Genomic DNA, 19318 nt, shown 5'->3' on the forward strand with positions numbered 1-19318 from the left:
AGGAAATGGCAACCCACTCTAGTATTCTTGCCTGGAGAATTCCATGGACAGAGGAGCCTGGCGGGCTACACATAGTCCATGGGGTAGCAGAGTCAGACATGACTTGAGCAACTAACAGTTTCACTTTCAGTTCAGTTCAGTCAGTCAGTCTTATCCGACTCTTTGCCACCCCATGGACTGCAGCATGCCAGGCCTCCCTGTCCATCACCAACTCCCAGGGTCCACACAAACCCATATCCATTGAGTCTATGATGCCATCAAACCATCTCATCTTCCTTCTCCTCCTGCCCTCAATCTTTCCCAGCATCAGGGTCTTTTCAAATGAGTCAGCTCTTTGCATCAGGTGGCCAAAGTACTGGAGTTTCAGCTTCAACATCAGTCCTTCCAATGAATACCCAAGACTGATCTCCTTTAGGATGGACTGGTTGGATCTCCTTGCAGTCCAAGGGACTCTCAAGAGTCTTCTCCAACACCACAGTTCAAAAGCATCAATTCTTCAGTGCTCAGCTTTCTTTATAGTCCAATTCTCACATCCATACATGACCACTGGAAAAACCACAGCCTTGGAAAGTGTTTAAATGAGCCTACTCATTGCCCTATTGCAAAGATTCCCTACCTTCTCATTCACAATCATGGTTTTGGTGGAGTTTCTCTCAGCAACTCGGTTCAAGCCTAAGTGTTTCTCTTTATAGGCACTCCCATGCTCCCGAGTATTATTAACTTAAAGTTCAGGGGAAGGTAACACTTTTAACAGTCCCTGCCTGGCCCCACCCCTGTGGAGTATCCCTCCCCTCGACTTCCCATGCCGCTCTGCGCATGGACCTGTATCTTAACTTTGCTAACCTTGCATGTGGATGAAGACACTTTGCAGAAAAAGGGAGCCAGGCTGGGGAAAAAACAAAAATTCCACCCAATTCTGAGTCTTTCATAAAGGTCCATATCTGCTGCCCACGCCTTCCCATGCGTGTAACTAGTGATCTGCAGGCTTCCAACACCAACAGTGACCTATACCAGTGCCCACAGTTGCACAGAACCCTCACCGTGAGTATGAAGAACACCTCAAAGACCTTTTAGGAACATCACCCAGATGTGGGCCCCTAAAAAAAGGCAAACAAGTTCTCTGCTCCGTGAGTGGAAACTCAGACTCCCAAAACAAACTGGGGAAGGAGGGGTGGTTCTCAACGGACAAGTATTTTTAGAATCACTGCAGCAGAGGGTTCCATAGAGATGAAAGTTAGGTAAAAACTTGGGCAATCTGGTCTCAACCCAGTTTCCGTCATAGCGCAAAGAGACCTCCTTGGAGCTGTGCCCGAGCTACCAGCGTGTTGCTTCAGCTACGGAAGCCCGAGTTCCAACACACTCATTTCCCGGTGGTTAAGTCCCGCCTTTGGACGTGCACCCTGGGGTGTTCGGAACATGGGTCACCCCAGGCCCTTCACCAGCAGGGCTTGGGGGTGCTCAGAGATTCACCCCAGATCCACCATGTGAAAGCACTCTCGGTCAGCTCGGCAAGGCTTACAAAAAAAAGAGAGAGAGAAAAATAAAAAACAAAACCAGGCAGGTCTGCACCTCGGGCAACACTGGGCTAGAAGCAACAGCCCAGGTCTGGCGTGACTCCCACGCAGGGTCAGCTTGTGGCCAGAGGACACGGGGCTCTTTGGGGTGGCTCACATGCACGGCCCAATGCAGCCCATCTGGCCGCCTCTGTGTCAGCTCCCCACTGCCTATCACCAGGGAACATCGCTTCAAAGTGACCATATCACTTCTGTTTACTGATCACAGTGGCATAAAGAGAACCGATCACCGGCTGCATGTGTCTGCCTGCACTGTGGGTTGCGCCCGGTCACCAGCATCCCTATGACTTTAGGTTCTTCTAGCTCTTATTACTCATCCTGGAACTCAAAACTGCCAGCAACCCAAGCCTGCAGACAGAACATCCATCTGCTTTCTGACTTTTCTAAAACCGCCAGCCTGAAACAAAGTAACGAGAAGGAAACTAGTTACCAAAAAAAAAAAGGGCACGCTTGCCTTTCACATCATAACGCGTCTGCAATCTCTATGGTCTCTTCATCTGGTTTACAACCAACGGGTTGTAAAAGCAGCCCCAGCCCCTGCCCATTTCTCCAGGAGAAAAAAATAAAGAGCTTGGGGACTTGAGGCAGCGGAGTTAGGTTAGTGTGGGCCCCCCAGAGATGCCGCGCCAGACGAACAAGAAAGCACACTTGGAAAGTTCTCTATCAAAATAGAGCAATTTATTCAAGACAACCGAATATGGTCTGTTGATTCTTTCTTGGAACAAATGAGCCATCTCTCTCTCTCTCTCTCTCTCTCTCACACACACACACACAGACACACACACACAGACACACACACGGTGATTCTCTTTCCGGGAGCGCGTGAGGGTGGGGGTTGCAGTGAGGGATTGGTGGAGAGAATGGAACCGGGTTGGGGGGGGGGCCCATGTGGATGGAACAGAAGCTGGAAGATGCGGACAGAAGGACATCTGGCTGTACGTCTGACACAGACAATAAAAACCGCAGAAGCCAGACATTCACAAACCTCAGGGAGCGGCGGGAAGGAAACACTCTGCATTGGATGGGAAACACGATCGGAAAAACAAAACAAAAAAAGTGGGCTGAAAGGTTAAAAAAAAAAAAGAAAAAAAAAAAAAAAAACCACGGAACAAAGTAGACCCTTACTCCCGACAAAGTGCACTTCACTTGGCTCCAAGATGTCTTTTCAGAAAGACGAAGTGAATGAACATCGCGGTTCTGTAGCCGTCGAGTGGGATCGGACGCGCTTCCCCAGGGGTGCACGCACGATGGGCTTTTCCTGCGCGTTACTCTCTGCTTTCAGGCCCAAGGTCCCATCTGCGCACTGACTGCGAAGCGCTCTACACGACGTCTAGGAGCCGCTTGCACAGACGGAGTGATGCGCCCACCGCGCACTGGCAGAGGGTGTAGCGGGCGTGACTCAGGGCAGGCATGGTTTCCAGGGGCGCCGGCTGCCTCCTCTTCGTGGTCCCCACCCCAGGGGCTTCTTGGCGATGGTACATGGGCAGCTCTGCCTTCCTCAGCAGCGTCAGGTCATCGCCACGCCCAGTATCCAGTCCTTGTTCTTACAGCCCGTGTGACTCCAACCTGGCAACGTCCAGCCTGGTACAGGTTTACCAGGAGGCCCCCATCAACACTTAGGAGACCCTGCATACCGACCTCCCCGTGACGATCCTCTCGTGAGCCTTTTATACCAAACCCGACCTTCACCACCCTCCAGCAGCATTTGGCTCATCAAACGTAAACCGCGTCTGGACCCCGGACAGCTGATGCTGTGTGGACAGCGACAGGTTTTCACTCGGGGAGGGGTCCAGATGGTGTTCAACTAGACCTCTGCAAACTGCATCTCAAACTTAATCATTTTGGGGGGTGGGGGGAGCAGTGATTATCCGTGGACCCCCGAGGGCATCTGCTATCTTCAAAGGTGGGAGTGGAGACTCCAATAGAACACTGACCTTCTTAAAGGTTAAACGTTTAGATATAGCAGAGCCTGAAGAACACGCCCAACCTGTGCAGAGAGTGCCTTTTGGTCTTCTGCTATCAGGGGGGTTTGAAAAAACTCTCAGATCCACGGAGATAATGAACTGAGAGAGATGAACGCACTCTGGCTTTGGGGCTGCTCCTGGGACAATCCAACTTCTGCACAAAGGCCTAGCCATGCCTTACCGTTGGCTTTTGGTCCATGGACAGATACCACCAATCTCCGAATACCATCCAGGCCGGTCGCTGGAACACAAAAGGGCTGCAACCTACCCACTGCCAGCCCCACCCCGGGCAGAAGATGGATAAGCCCAGAGGCCCTGCTGCTAATTGACAAGTTGGGTGGGCATGGGGTCATGAGAACATTAGAAGTACAAAGATCGCCTGATCCAAGGGAAAGGAAAACTCCCCTAGGGACACACAAACCCACGTTTTAATTTTTTTTTTTTTAAAAAACAGTAAAAAGATTCCTTGCTTAAAAAAAAAGGACAGTTTCTCCTGACCTACTGCCAGAGGAAGCAAACTGTGAAGATGGCCTGTGAACCGACACACCCTACCTCTGTTAATTCACCCTCAGGACTGAAAACCTCTCCCCGATCACTTGTGTCACTGTGAGACCCAGTGAGGTCCCGGAGGCCCCTCCAGTTGGTCAGCCCTGGAGGAACTTGGCAGAGCTGCTCCTGGTTTGGAGGGGAGGGGGTCCCCCCGCGGGTGGCCCCTAGTCTTAAACAAGGCGGCATTGGTGTTGTGGAGCGAGGTGATTCCGATGGCCCCCTTTCAGTGATGCTGGTTCTGGGAAAGCTTGTTGGGTTTGAGGGCACTCTCTTGTCCACGGTTCCAGTCCAACGCACCCGGAAAAAAGAAACGACCAGGTCTTCCTGGAGCAGAAAAGGGGTTGGGGTCTTCCTCTCCAGCCGCACAGACCAGCCCCAAAGCTGACCCCAGAGCTGTCCACCCGGAGTCCCCTCACTGCCTTCCACCAAGCTCAAAGCGAAGGGACCCCTCTACCTGTCTCTTCCTAAAGGTTTCTTTTTTTCTTGTTGTTAAATATGAATCACACCAAGCTCTCGTGTCTGAATGGCCATTTTACGATTTTAAAATTGTTTTAACATAAAAAATATCTTTTTTTTTTTCTTCTCCAAAAATACTCCGGGCTCTTTCTCTTATAAGTCACTTTTTTTTTCTTCTTCTCCCTCCTGTAAAAAGTCCCCCTTGCCCTGCCTTCTTACATAAAGCACTTATTATGCACGGAAAGTGCCCTTGAGACTGGAAGATGGGAGGCGACTATGAGGGAGGGGGAGGGGGAGGGGGGAGGGGGAAGGGAGAAGGGGAGGGGGAAGATGCAGGCGAGAAAGCTGTCATCAGAGACCCTCACTGCATCTGAGAGAGAGGGGCTGTCTCTCTGGTGGGTGAAACAACAGCAAAGAAGCAAGACACCCAGTAACAGTTTCCACCTTGGACCCAAGGCCCGCCCCGCCTCCCCCACCCTTCCACCCCACCAACCAAGACGACAGGATTCCAGCCCATAGAAAAACCACGGGGACAAAGGTTCTAGAAAATAGAAACTGTTGGGATTACAAAGGTACCCATTTCATCCATACAAACTGGTCTTTCGAACGTCCTTGTGAGAGTTTTAACTGTAGTGTCCAAATTTTTAGGGGGGGGATAAAAACCCAACCCATTGACAGGAGGAGTTTTTCCTCCCCTTTTGGTTTATCACAGCATTTTTTTTTTCTCTTCGTTTTGGCACAGGCTTTCCCGTTTTTTCGTTCCTCTCAATCATGGGAGCCCGTTCTGGGTGGAAACCAATCCACGCACCGAGTCAAGCTGGCGGCTTCGCGCTCCCCCGGGGCTGGACGTTCTGGGTGGAAACCATTCCTTTCCCCCCCCTTTGATAGGACTTGCGTGTGTGTTTTCCATTTTAAACTTCTCAGTGAAGGTTATGAAAAAAAGAAAAAAGAAAAAATAGAGACTCCTGTGGCCAGGGATGACGTGGTCTCAAAGGACACTCCCTAAGGTCAGGTTGGTGCTGTTTTGGAGCCGACGGAATTGTGTCTGAATAGTGCTACGACCCCACACATCCACTGCTGGTCCGTTAGAATTCTTTTCTCATGTCTATAATATTTTTTTCTGTGTGTGTTTACTTTCGCAGATCTAACACGCACACCTGAAAGGAGAGAGAAAAGGGCCTGTTATCTTGAGAGTCAACACAAGATGCCCTTAAGAGCTCAGGACAGCACGTGGCCTGTGGACCAAATCCAGCCCACCGTCCACTTGTTTATAAATAAAGTTTTATTCACACACAGTCCATAGGGTTCAATCAGACCAGCTCTAGCGGACAGGGGAGTGTGTAAACATCATTAGCAACCAACCTCAGGCCAGGGCCATCGATGGGTGTCACAGCCCAGACCCCTACACGGTGGAGCAGAGGGCAAGTGAAGCCTGAGCACACATCTGCTGGGGGGCGGGGCGGGGGGGGGGGTGCGCAGGCTGACAGCCAGCCAGCCAGTGCCCTCCCCTACGTCTCAGGGCAATTCCAAGTGCAGAAAGCTAGACACCTCAGGGGACCAGCACAGGGTTACTGGGACCCGGGAGACCCACTGAATGGGAAGTTGGGCCTTCCTCACCAGAGGGTCCGGGTGGGAGCACAAAGGTTGAAGCCAAGGGTGGACCAAGTTGCTCAGCCTCAGCATCTGTGACGTGGGGGTCACTTCTCTGCTGTGGGGGGTGGTCCCAAGCACCCTAAGACTTCCAGTAGCAGCCCCGGTTTCCACACCAGGTGCCAGCAACTCCCCACCCACCACCCTCCAAAAGCACTAACAACTCAAGTGCCTCCAGACACCTCCAATGTCTCCAGGGGTGCAATCAATGCAGCTGAGAACCACCAATTCCGCCGGGAAAAAAAAACACACACCATTCAGGAAGTGAGAAGAGCCGTCCGCTCCCAGAGCACTGCCTAGCCCAGATGCTTTCTTTACCAACAAGTGTCTCTGAGGCCCATCACGGCCCTGGGAGTATGCCCACGTGGGTCTCAGGTCTGGACTATTCATGACTCCACCCACCCTCCTCCCTGCACCCCGCCTCCTGCCTGGGGAAACCCCAGGGTGCTGCTTACAGAGCCGTCCCTCCCCGAACCCTCCCTCCTCCCTGCACCACCCCCCCACCCCCCGCCTGGGGAAACCCAGGGTGCTGCTTACGGAGCCGTCTGACGCGCTGGCGCCCACTTTGTCACCCCGGGCATTCCAGCACACCTCAAAGATGCCCCCGGTGCCTCGGTAGCTGTGGACGAGACTTCCGCTCTGCAAAGCAAGGGCGTCATCACTCAAGAGGCAAAACGCTGGCGAGGCCACCCCACCCCACCCCACCTGGGGATGTCAGCCCAGAAGCTTCCAAAGGCACAGATGCTAACAGAACTTTCAATTAAAGGGGTTCTGGCAGCTGCGGGAACATGTGACTCAGAACTACAGCCACAGGGTCGGGGTGGGGGGGTACCTAAATGACCCTCGGCTGCCCACCAAGACAGACAGCCTCTACGGTTTCCGCCGAGCTAACGCCTCCCGGGGGAAGGAGAAAGTCAGCAAGGTCGGATATGTGCTTATATTTCAACCAGGCTTCCCTCTCACTGAGTATTCAAGGGAGCCTCAGAATGACTCGAGAGAGTTTTATGATTTAGTGGGGGGGGGGGGAAGGATGCAAAATGTGGGAAGCTGCTATATATATATAGCACAGGGACCTCAGCTCGGTGCTCTGCCATTATCTGGAGGCTTGAAGATGGGTGAGGAGAGGGAGGTTCAAGAGGGAGGGGACATATATTTACTTATGGCTGATTCCATTGCTGCACAGCAGAAATCAGCTGCAAAAAAAAAAAGCAATTATCCTCTGGTTTGAAAACAAACAAAAAAAGGGTGGGTAAAATGATTTGCTGAGCAGCTGATGGCAGAAGCTGGCTAATGATGGCAATTTTTTTGAAAGTCAAGCATCCTCCTGTGATACAAGTTCGATCCCTGGGTCAGGAAGATGCCCCTGCAGAAGGGAATGGCTACCCTAACTCCACCATTTTTGCCTGGAGAATCCCATGGACAGAGGAGCCTGGCGGGCTCCGTAATGTAAGTCCATGAGCTTGCAAGAGTCGGACACCACTGAGCGGCCGAGCACACACACAGGCAGCCGTCAGCCTGGCTCCACGTTAGGGCCACTGCTGCATCTCATTTGCCAAGAAGGCACGATTGTGTGAGGCGGCCGCAGAGGAGGAGCCCGAGGTCTCAGCAGACCACCCTCGGCCGCAGGCTGGCTAACGTGGCAGCCTCCCTTGAGAAAGCATGTTCATCAGTGTCCGCCTGGCCTCAGGGCACACCAAGGGGGTGGCGGATTGAAAAAAGGCCACTTCATCCATCCTGGGACCACACGCAATGTTTGCTGTTCTCAATGGAAGGCAGTGGGTGCAAGGTTTCCTGCCGAGGACTCAGAAAAAAAATAACGCAAGTCCCTGGCAGGGGCGACCCAGCAACCACAAAGAGCCCGCAGCAGATGGTGCTGGGTGGGCTTCCGACCCTCTGGGGAACTGGGGATGTGTCTAGGTCCGTGTCTGAGGCAAGGCGTTCCTGAGTGCAAACTCAGGTTCTGGGGTCACCAAGAAAGTGAAATCAAAGCGTCAGTCACTCAGTCGGTCCGACTCTTGGTGACCCTACGGACTGTAGCCCGCCAGGCTCCTCTGTCCATGGGATTCTCCAGGCTAGAACACTGGAGCGGGCTGCCATTCCCTTCTCCAGGAGAATCTTCCCCACCCAGAGATCGAACCCGGGTCTCCCGCAATGCAGGTGGATTCTTTACCATCTGAGCCACCCGGGAAGCCCAATGGTCAGTGAGAACTTGACTGTGTTGGGTGTGGGGCTGGGGGGGACCCGGGCGGTGGAATGCAGGGGGTTTACCTGAGTGTTCCAGATGTGCACACACTTGTCGAAGGAGCCGCTGGCCAAGTACTTCCCATCGGGGCTGAAGGCCACGCTGTACACGGGTTCCTGGTGCTTGGTGAGCGTGTGGATGCACACGCCCCGCTCGACGTCCCAAAGTCGGACGGTAGAATCGAACGAGGCACTGGAAAGACACAGAGAAGGTCACCGCGGACACCCATGGGTTCAGAAAACGTGTTGGCAGGTTCCTGCTGGTCTCCTGAGGATGCCACTCTCACAGTGGGAGGGACTTTCCTTACATTTCAGAGACCGAAAGTGGGTACCTCTTCCTCTTCTAGAATGTGAGTCAACACGCATGGAACACACAGCCTCGGTCCAGGGAGGGGACATGCATGCCTGTGGCCGATTCATACTGAGGTGTGCCCCAAACCATCACAACATCGTAAAATTTTTCTCTTCCAATTAAGATAAATAAATTTTTTTTTTTAAGTCACACAATCAATCTCTTTCTCTTTTTGGGTGCCGTTATCAAGGGAACAGTTGACAGCTACACTCATTTATTTCTGCACTTCTCTGAGACACAAATGATACACATTTGCTACATTTTCTAAAATGGTCCTGTGTATCGCTGCCAAGTGTAAAACAAAACCAAAAATAAAGCCGAAAGCCATATTCAGGGAAATGGCTAAGTGAGCGAACACAAATTTTAATCCCACAGGAATTAAAATATAATCGCATCCAAATATATAATCACACTCCTGGGAGCTGCAAATTTTAGTTTCGTCTAAATCTGAAAGAAGAGCGTGCGTGCATGCGTGCCAAGTTGTCCCATTCATGCCTGACTCTGTGACCCCATGGACTGCAGCCCCGCCAGGCTCCTCTGTCCATGGGATTCTCCAGGCAAGAGTACTACAGTAGGTTGCCGTGCTCTCCTCCAGGGGGGTCTTCCTGACCCAGGGATTGAACCCGTGTCTCTTACATCTTCAGCATTGGCAGGCGGCTTCTTTACCACTAGGGTCACCTGGGAAGCCCACCCACCATAAAGCTGTTTCACCCGGCATTTCTTTCCTCTTCTGGGACTTACAGCCATCCCTTTATGCTTGGCACCTAGAAGGCTCATTTACGGCCATCATGGGTACCATGTGATTCAAAAGCACCTTACAAGTCATCAAACAAAACAAAACAAAAAAAGATAACGTTCTGTTCCTAGACCTTTAGGGGGATTTCAGGACAGTGGCATGCAATAAGAGGATAACAGCTCTCCCGGTTTTTTGCATCAGCTTTTCAGCTGATGCAGGAATTCCTTTCTGTGGTTTCTGAGAGATGGCCTGGGGTCAGGCACTTTCAGTAACAGATTGTTCATCCCACTGCTATGTGACAAAGACAAAGGGAGGGGGTTCCCCCTCATTTACAGCAGGGCTGGGCCACCGGCCCTTCTCCCCACTACCCCATTCTCTACAACTCTGCAGTAAAAACCCACTGCCACTTCCTCCCAAGTCCTGTCTTTCCCAGACCAGACACACACCCACGCTTCCTGGGATCATGGTCTCCAGAACCCTCAGTGTATCCTATGTTCACTCCTGGAATCTCTTTAGCTTCTGTGCCTCAAGGTTCTTATTAAAATATCCTACTGGGAGTGCAACATCGTATCCTGCATGAGGTCGGACCAGCACCAGGAACACACAAGCCTGCAGAATGCAGCCTCAGTGATGAGCTTTTGTGGACTTCTAACCACTCTACTCCCTTTTGGCCAGTCACTGACTGACTAGTCCTCTGCATCTGATGCTGGTGTGTTAGGAGGCTTCCTGAATAACCCAGGGGTCCCCATCCTTCGGGAGCTAATGCCTGATGATCCAAGGTGAGGCAGATGCAATCCTAACAGAAATGGAGGGCACAGTAAATGTAGTGCGTTTGAATCATCCTCTAAACCTTGGAAAAGTGATTTTCCACAAAACTGGTCCCTGGTGCCAAAAAAGCTGGGGACAGCCAGGATGAATGGTTAGGCTGGATCTGGTATCGGCCAGGGGACCTTTATCACCATTCAACATTCTCACCACCTGCAGCTCCGAGTTGGGCCAAGTAAACCAAGCCCAAAGTGAAGTGAAACGAACTGAAAGTCACTCAGTCATGTCCAACTCTTTGTGACCCAGTGGACTATACAGTTCACGGAATTCTCCAGGCCAGAATACTGGAGTAGGTAGACTTTCCCCTTTCCAGGGGATCTTCCCAACCCAGGGATCAAACCCAGGTCTCCCACATCACAGGTGGATTCTTTACCACCTAAGCCACCAGGGAAGCCCAAGAATACTGGAGTGGGTAGCCTCGCCCTTCTCCAGAGGATCTTCCTGACCCAGAGATCGAACCGCGTCTCCTGTGTTGCAGGCAGATTCTTTACCAACTGAGCCAGCAGGGAAGCCCAACCAAGCCTGAGGTCCAAGCTAAGCTGCTTCCTTTTTTCAGTCATAATAAAAACCTTCACCAAAACAAAATGCTGGGAGAGTGGATGTAGGCAATTCCTCCCTCCAACATCATGGTTTAAAGCATCCTTATTTCAACTTAGCCATCATGTGATAACCTCTATCTCGTGGCCCTTTCACAGTGAGCGGTCTCTCAGTTTACTTTGAGTTAGTTGGTTTCTAAGTAACTTTGAATGTGAGTCACTTACTCGTGTCCAGCTCTTTGCGACCTCACAGACTGTAGCCCACCAGGCTCCTCTGTCCATGGGATTCTCCAGGCCAGAATACTGGAGTGCGGTAGCTTTTTCCCATCTTCAGGGGAACTTCCCAACCCAGGGATCAAACCCGAGTCTCCTGCATTATAGGCAGACTCTTTAGCAGCTGAGGGCATAAACACCTTTGCAAGCCACACTGACAGCATCTCCTGGTCTCCGGGACATGAGTGACTTTTACCAGCCGCGTGGCTAGAGCAAACTCAGCCACCAAGGCTGCTTTCGAGAACCGAGACTGGGGTGCAGGCCGTCTGCCCTTTACCTCGCCAACATGATGCTGGAGTTGGGGTTGCTGGTGGCCGGCCCGGTGGGACTCCACTTGATGGTGTATATCTCTTTGCTGTGCGCCTGAAGGTCATGGACACACGTGTCCTGCTTCATACTCCAGATCTACGGGGATGCAACCGGAACATGGTGAGCAAAGGCCGATTCTCCCACCGGGAGAAGCACTGGAGAGGTTTCTCTGTCCCTGGGAAGCTGACGTCCAGCAGGGTGGGTGGCTGACATGGGGCAGGTGCTTCCCAGGCAGAGGCGTCTGCTCACCACCAGGGGGCGCCCGTCAGAAAGGCCAGGGGGATCCATACTACCCTGGTCTGATCTCCGAAGCCAGGCAGGGTCGGGTGGGGTCTAGTTAGTACTTGGATGGGAGAAAGGCCTCGGGAACGGAAGGAGGCTCCACGGGACCCTCGACCGATAAATAGGGCTTCACTGCCGGGGCAAGCGGCATGTTGTTTGCAAAGAGAAAAGACGACAGAGGCAGCAAGAGTGCTCAGAATACACGTTCAGCTGCAGGAGGAACGCTGGGACTGAAGACACAGCACGAGGCCCCCGGGGTCACCAAGGGTCACACGGCCCGGCCTTGCAGCCTTACCTTCAATGTCATGTCATCAGAGCAGGAGGCTAGCAACATGCCAGAGGGATCCCATTTGATGGCATTGACCTCATTCTGCAAGAGAGCAAAAGGTTTTAAAGAAAAAAAAAAAGAAAGAAAGAAAGAAATGAAGGCCTGGGTGTAGTAAACACAAGCGTCCAGCAGGGGGCAGGAGCGCTCTGTTTTCGATGAAAAGAGGCCTGGGAGTAGTAAGCACAAGCTTCCAGCAGGGGGCAGGAGCGCTCTGTCCTCACTGCAAAGAGCCTGGGACCTGTAATAGAATTTGAAGGCTGAGTTCTGAAGAATAGCAAGGAAAGAGAAGAAAGCCTTCCTCAGAGATCAGTGCAAAGAAATAGAGGAAAACAATAGAATGGGAAAGACTAGAGACCTCTTCAAGAAAATTAGATACTAAGGGAAGATTTCACGCAAAGATGGGCTCAATAAAGGACAGAAATGGTATGGTCCTAACAGGAGCAGAAGATATTAAAAGAGGTGGCAAGAATACAGAGAAGAACTGTATAAGAAAGATCTTCATCACCCAGATAATCATGACGGTGTGATCACCAACCAAGTGGGCTTTAGGAAGCATCACTACGAACAAAGCTAGTGGAGGTGATGGAATTCCAGTTGAGCTATTTCAGAATCTAAAAGATGATGCTGTGAAAGTGCTGCACTCAATCTGCCAGCAAATCTGGAAATCTCAGCAGCGGCCACAGGACTGGAAAAGATCAGTTTTCATTCCAATCCCAAAGAAAGGCAATGCCAAAGAATGCTCAAACTACCACACATTTGCACTCATCTCATACACTAATAAAGTAATGCTCAAAATTCTCCAAGTCTGGCTTCAACAGTACGTGAACTGTGAACTTCCAGATGTTTAAGCTGGATTTAGAAAAGGCAGAGGAACCAGAGATCAAATTGCCAACATATTGTGGATCATCAAAAAAGCAAGAGAGTTCCAGAAAAATATCTACTTCTTACTTTATTGACTATGCCAAAGCCTTTGACTGTGTGGACCACAACACACTCTGGAAAATTCTTAGAGATGGGAATACCAGACCACCTGACGTGCCTCTGGAGAAATCTGTATGCAGGTCAGGAAGCAACAGTTAGAACTGGACATGGAACAACAGATTGGTTCTAAACAGGGAAAGGAGTACGTCAAGGCTGATACTGTCACCATGCTTATTTAACTTATATGCAGAGTACATCCTGAGGAATGCCGGGCTGGAAGAAGCACAAGCTGGAATCAAGATTGCCAGGAGAAATATCAATAACCTCAGATGACACCACCCTTATGGCAGAAAGTGAAGAGGAGCTAAAAAGCCTCTTGATGAAAGTGAAAGAGGAGAGTGAAAAAGTTGGCTTAAAGCTCAACATTCAGAAAACTAAGATCATGGCATCTGGTCCCATCACTTCATTGCAAATAGATGGGGACACAGTGGCTGACTTTATTCTTTTGGGCTCCAAAATCACTGCAGACGGTGACTGCAGCCATGAAATTAAAAGACACTTACTCCTTGGAAGGAAAGTTATGACCAACCTAGATAGCATATTCAAAAGCACAGACATTATTTTGCCAACAAAGGTCCATCTAGTCAAAGCTATAGTTCTTCTAGTAGTCACGTATGGATGTGAGAGTTGGACTGTGAAGACAGCTAAGCGTCGAAGAATTGATGCTTTTGAACTGTGGTGTTGGAGAACTCTTGAGAGTCCCTTGGACTGCAAGAAGATCCAACCAGTACATCCTAAGGGAGATCAGTCCTAAATATTCATTGGAACGACTGATGCTGAAACTCCAAAACTTTGGCCACCTGATGCAAAGAACTGACTCCTTGGAAAAGACCGTGATGCTGGGAAAGATTGACGGCAGGAGGAAAGGGGACGACAGAGGATGAGATGGTTGGATAGCATCAATGGGTCAATGGACATGAGTTTGAGCAAGCTCCAGGAGTTGGTGATGGACAAGGAGGCCTGTGTGTGCTGCAGTCCATGGGGTTTGCAAAGAGTTGGACACAACTGACCCACTGAACTAACTGAACTGAACTGAACTAACACAACCTTCCAGCAGGGGGCAGGAGCGCTCTGTCGTCTCTGCAAGAAGCCTGCCTGCATTCACCCTGATAAGCAAGCACCACCCCAGGTTTCAGGCATGTTTCTCTTTCTCCTTCCTCCTTGATCCAAAGTGCACAGTCATACACTCTACACAACCAGCCACCCTCAGCCATATTTCTCCAAGGGGAAAAAAACCAAAAACCAAATCATATCTAAGAAGGAAGCCAAATGAATTTATCTAGAAACCAGTGTAAAACCAGTTATTTCAAAGCTGACTTTAAAAGTAATTTTCCTACTCACTTTTTTTTCCCTTTATGTCCTCAGACATTTTTGTAATACCTACTTTAGTGTCTTGCCTGCAAAACCCAACACCTGGCTCATCCAGATAATTAAAAAACAAACAAACAAAAACACCCCTGCCAACCCAGGTGGATAACTGACCACCAGAGGAAGCAACAACAGTCCCGAGGAGGCTGCAGGAAAATGAATCGGCAGTCACAGTAAGCAGGCTTTTAATCCTAGGCAGAGAGCAGCCGGTTTCCCAGCTCCCCACACACCTCTGGTGAACCTGAGGCCCCACAGTCAGGACTCACACTCACCGTGTGTCCCTGGAACGTTTTGACGGGGCGGTCGCAGCCGAGTCTGCAGACGTGAATACACATGTCCGTGCTGCAGGAGGCAAAGGTAGTGTTGTTCTGCCAGTCCACGTCGAGAGCAGGGGCTGCAGAGAAGCGAAGGGCGGAGGGGTGGGGGAGAGAGGATGACACAAACATTTAGCAGGTGTGCACAGAGCTCAGCTGACTCAGAGGCAGCAGCAGCAGAGTTGAGAAACCTGACAGTGTGATAAAGCAACGCTCGCAGTGCCCATAGAGCCTCGGTCCATCACAGACCCTGAGGTCTGCCGTTTATATTTGCAAGGATGACCAGACACCTCCAGAAAGAGACCCGACCCCCACCAAAGTGTCACCCAAAGTGATGCTTTGGGTGCCCTGAACACAGCAACTCGCTCCCCTGGTGCAGGTGAGACGGTAGGGGAGAAGCACCCTGCTGCTCCCAGGAACATCACCAGGCTGGGTGATGGAGTTTCTTTCAGTGGGGAAGGCAGAGAGCAGACACTTCACAGCCTATGTTCAACGTGTGTGTCTCTCGCTCAGTCATATCTTCTGACTCCTTGGGACCCCGTGGACCGTAGCCCGCCAGGCTTCTCTGTCCATGGGATTCTCCAGGCACGAATACTGGAGTGGGTTGCTATTCCCTTCTCCAGGGAATCTTCCCTGATCCAGGTCTTCCGCACTGCAGGAGGATTCTTTACAATCTGAGCTACGAGCAAAGCCCCATGTTCAAGGTATCAGGGTTGAAAGAAATGCCCCACAACCCGTTATTGCATTCTACAACTTGAAGATGCTGAGCTGACAAGAACATCTGAGGGGAGACATGTGGCCTTAGGATGGACACCGTCTCTAGGTCCTGGGCCTTTCTCAGGGGCCGCTGGCTTGAAGACCTCCGTGAGGGTTTGGGGGACGTGACGGCTTGCTTCCCTTCTGCCATCGTCCCCAGGAGACGACTCAGTACCCTCATCCTCTCCGACACGTCCCTGCTTCTACGGAAAAGGAAGGTTAAGTCCTGCAAGCCTCTGCTCAGATCTTCCTCAACTGATCAATACCTAACCTTGTCTCACATGTTTCTTACACGTAAGTCAGCACTGAATTGGGACAAGAATCCAGCTCACCCAGGATATGACAAATCGGAAGACCCCCTCCCATCCTTAGCCTTCAACATGTATTTATTAATTTTTAAAAATTTATACTTTGGCCACCTGATGCAAAGAGCCGACTCATTGGGAAAGACCCTGATGTTGGGAAAGATTGAAGGCAGGAGGAGAAGGGGATGGCAGAGGATTAGATGGCTGGATGGCATCACCAATTCAATGGACATGAGTTTGAGCAAACTCTCGGAGTTGGTGATGGACAGGAAGGCCTGGCGTGCTATGGTCCATGGGGTCACAAAGAGTTGGAGATGACTGAGTGACTGAACAATTTCTGGCTGTGCTGGGTCTTGGCTGCTGTGTGTGTGTGTTCTCTAGCTGAGGTGTGCGGGCTTCTCATTGAGGCGGCTTCTCTTGTCGGTGGGTACAGACTCTGTAGTTTAAGGGCACGTGTTTACTTGCTCCTCGGCACATGGTATGTTCCCTGGTCGGGGATCGAACCCAAGTCCCCTGCCTTGCAAAGGCAGACTGTTAATCACCGGACCGACAGGGAAGCCCCTGTTCTTAACCTTCAAACCAGAGGTGCACCCCGTCCACCCTCCTGCCTTCCAGAACTGCAGGACGGATCCCATCAGCTTCCGTGTCTTAGCACGACCCCCTCACAGAGCCTGCGTGGGAGGGTTTCATGTAGTGGCAACGCTGGCTTCCTCAAGAACCCACGAAGGGGGGTTCAGCACAGGTCCACAGCTCCTGCTAAATTTGCCACACGCGCCCAGTGGAAGGAAGGAGCCGGACCCACTTGGTCAGCAGAACGATCCTGGGAGCGTGGAAGCAAAGCCCGCAGCTGCTCTTGTTTATAACACCACACACACGAGCCAAGTCACAGATTTCCCTCTGCCTATGGGCGTGCAGTTAATACGCCTGGAAGGGTGACAATCTGGCACGCGGTTCCAGGGATGTTTAGCAGCACCTGGCCATAAAAACTAACATGTGCTGAGCCTCGGCCATCTAAACGGAGGACGCTCGGTCGTTGGTCTGCGTCCACTGTGCAGCTGGGACCCTGCCCTCCCCCGATCAGTCACGATCCAGTGTGGCTGACTGACACGTAACAGGGCTCAGCGGTTCTAGGGGGTGACCTGCTCACACTTGGCCAATGACATTTGATGATCAGCACCGCTCTAGGTACAGTCAAGCTTCATTTTGCTTTTGTCCTTTTAACTTTTAATTGAGAAAAGGTTATCGAATTGATGCTTTCAAACTGTGGTGCTGGAGAAGACTCTTGAGAGTCCTCTGGATAGCCAGGATATCCAACCAGTCCATCCTAAAGGGAATCAATCTGGAATATTTATTGGAAGGACTGATGCTGAAGCTGCAATACTTCCGGTCACCTGATGTGAAGAACTGACTCATTGGAAAAGACCCTGATGCTGGGAATGATTGAAGGCGGGAGGAGAAGGGGACGACAGAGGATGAGATGGTTGGATGGCATCACCCACTCGATGGGCATGGGTTTGAGCAAACTCCAGGAGATGGCGCAGGACAGGGAAGCCTGGCGTGCTGCAGTTCGTGGGGTGGCAAAGAGTTGAACAGGACTGAGCAACTGAACAATAACAACAAACAGAATCCCGGGACGGTGCAGAGGTGTTACAGGAAGGCTCTACCTTGAATCCGTCACCCACTGGTTGCATGTCACGGCCCTGCAGTACAGGGCCAGACTTGGAAGGTGAACGGGTCCAACCCGGCTGTGTGTGTCATAGGGTTTGATCTCAAGGGCTGATCCATGTAACCACCACTGCGGTCAAGAGCCACAGGCGTGTCCCAACACCACCAGGACCTCCCTTGGGCCATGTTACTGGCCCACCGTCCCCTCCCTGGACTGAGATATAAATGGTATCTCACCCAGGATGTGATCCTTGCAGTCTGACTTTATTTTTTTTCCCAAACTGCAGAAGCCCCTTGAGACCTATCCAAGCCTTTGGGTATTACCCACCTTATGAGTCACTCAGTTGTGTCTGACTCTTTGCGACGCCACGGACTGTAATAGCCCGCCAGGCTCCTCTGTCCATGGGACTGTGCAGGCAGGAACAGTGGAGTGGGTTGCCATTTCCTTCTCCAGGGGATTCTTCCTGACCCAGGCATCAAACCTGGGTCTCTTACATCGCACGCAGATTCTTTACCATCTGAGCCCCTAGTTAGGTCCTGTCTGAGCCACGATTTGACCCTCGTGGCTCGGGCAGTATTATCAACAGTCTATCAAAAAAAATGAGTGGGTTGCCATGCCCTTCTCCAGGGGATCTTCCTGACCCAGGGATTGAACCTGGGTCTCCTGTATCACAAACAGATTCTTTACTGTCTATGAGCCACCAGGGAAGCTCCTGCACTTGTTTTTAACCTGTTCTTTCCCATTGCTGAATGTGGTGGAACACTGTTAAGCTCTGAGCCCTAATGCTTCCTGCCGACTGAGGGCATCCCCACCAGGCCTTCATGGGGAACACCTCCAGAGAGCAAGGCAATTGCAGCTTGAACAAAAGCACACTCCCTTGTCTTCCATCTTGGACAGTGTCTACCACACTGCTTCACACTATAGAGAAAGAGCAAATAACACCCAGAGGCAAGCCAGCAATGGGGTCAACCCCGTGGTCAGCATCACCCCAGGTGAGAAGCTCCCTGAGGGCAGAAGAGACACGTGGTCCATGGGATAGAAAGCCTGGGACCTTGGGAATGCTCTGGGGAAAATTTACATCCTGCTGAAAGACTCAATTCACGAGCCCTCAAGATGAAAACTGGTACAGGAAACTTATGGGTATATTCCTCTCAGAAGAAATCAGAAGCCAGAGCTGTCTGTGTTACAGACATCTCCCCCATCACGTGAGCACACTGGTGCTCAGCAGCAAGAATCAGAACCCTGGGGTTCTGCCCCGTCACTGAGTCCTTTCCCTACAACAAACCTCGAGATGGCCTTACCCTCTGTCATGAGGCTGCAATCCCAAAGGGGGCTCACATCAAACCTGACAGAAATCCACCAGGCTCACCTCCCACGGTCTGCTCCGTCTATGGCACAGACGGCCGTGACACGCACGGATCAAATCATGGAGACTGGGTTGGCAGGGGCTGGGGAGAGGGGCACGAGACACAGATACAAACCGTACACAGACCCCTTCCACAGAGAGACACACTCACACACAGACACAACCCACCCAGACCCCTTCCACAAAGAGAGACACGCCCACACACAGACCCCTTCCAGAGAGACACACGTCAACACACAGACACAACCCACCCAGACCCCTTCCACAGAGAGACACACTCACACACAGACACAACCCACCCAGACCCCTTCCACAAAGAGAGACACGCCCACACACAGACCCCTTCCAGAGAGACACACGCCCACACACAGATACAACCCACACACAGACCCTTCCACAGAGACCCACACCCACCTTCCACAGAGAGACACACGCCCACACACAGACACAACCCACCCAGACCCCTTCCACAAAGAGAGACACACCC

At 51.4% G+C, this 19318-nt stretch overlaps 1 protein-coding gene across 6 annotated transcripts in view; it reads right to left on the reverse strand.

The window, feature by feature from the left end:
* Positions 1 to 2233: 2233 nt before the first annotated feature.
* The window catches only part of TBL1X (transducin beta like 1 X-linked), a 153922-nt gene continuing 136837 nt past the window's right edge, over positions 2234 to 19318 (reverse strand). For all 6 annotated transcript variants that reach the window (XM_040266493.1, XM_040266492.1, XM_040266491.1 and 3 more), the window contains 6 exons: positions 14697 to 14818; positions 12043 to 12117; positions 11434 to 11561; positions 8462 to 8627; positions 6731 to 6832; positions 2234 to 5700 (listed from right to left, as the gene is read on the reverse strand). In XM_040266493.1, coding sequence (XP_040122427.1) covers positions 5674 to 5700; positions 6731 to 6832; positions 8462 to 8627; positions 11434 to 11561; positions 12043 to 12117; positions 14697 to 14818 — 620 coding nt within the window. In that variant the 3' untranslated portion in view covers positions 2234 to 5673. The remainder of the gene's footprint in view (positions 5701 to 6730; positions 6833 to 8461; positions 8628 to 11433; positions 11562 to 12042; positions 12118 to 14696; positions 14819 to 19318) is intronic.

The sequence above is a fragment of the Oryx dammah genome, unplaced genomic scaffold (assembly GCF_014754425.2).
Source record: "Oryx dammah isolate SB20612 unplaced genomic scaffold, SCBI_Odam_1.1 HiC_scaffold_23, whole genome shotgun sequence".
In the NCBI taxonomy this organism is placed as follows: domain Eukaryota; kingdom Metazoa; phylum Chordata; class Mammalia; order Artiodactyla; family Bovidae; genus Oryx; species Oryx dammah.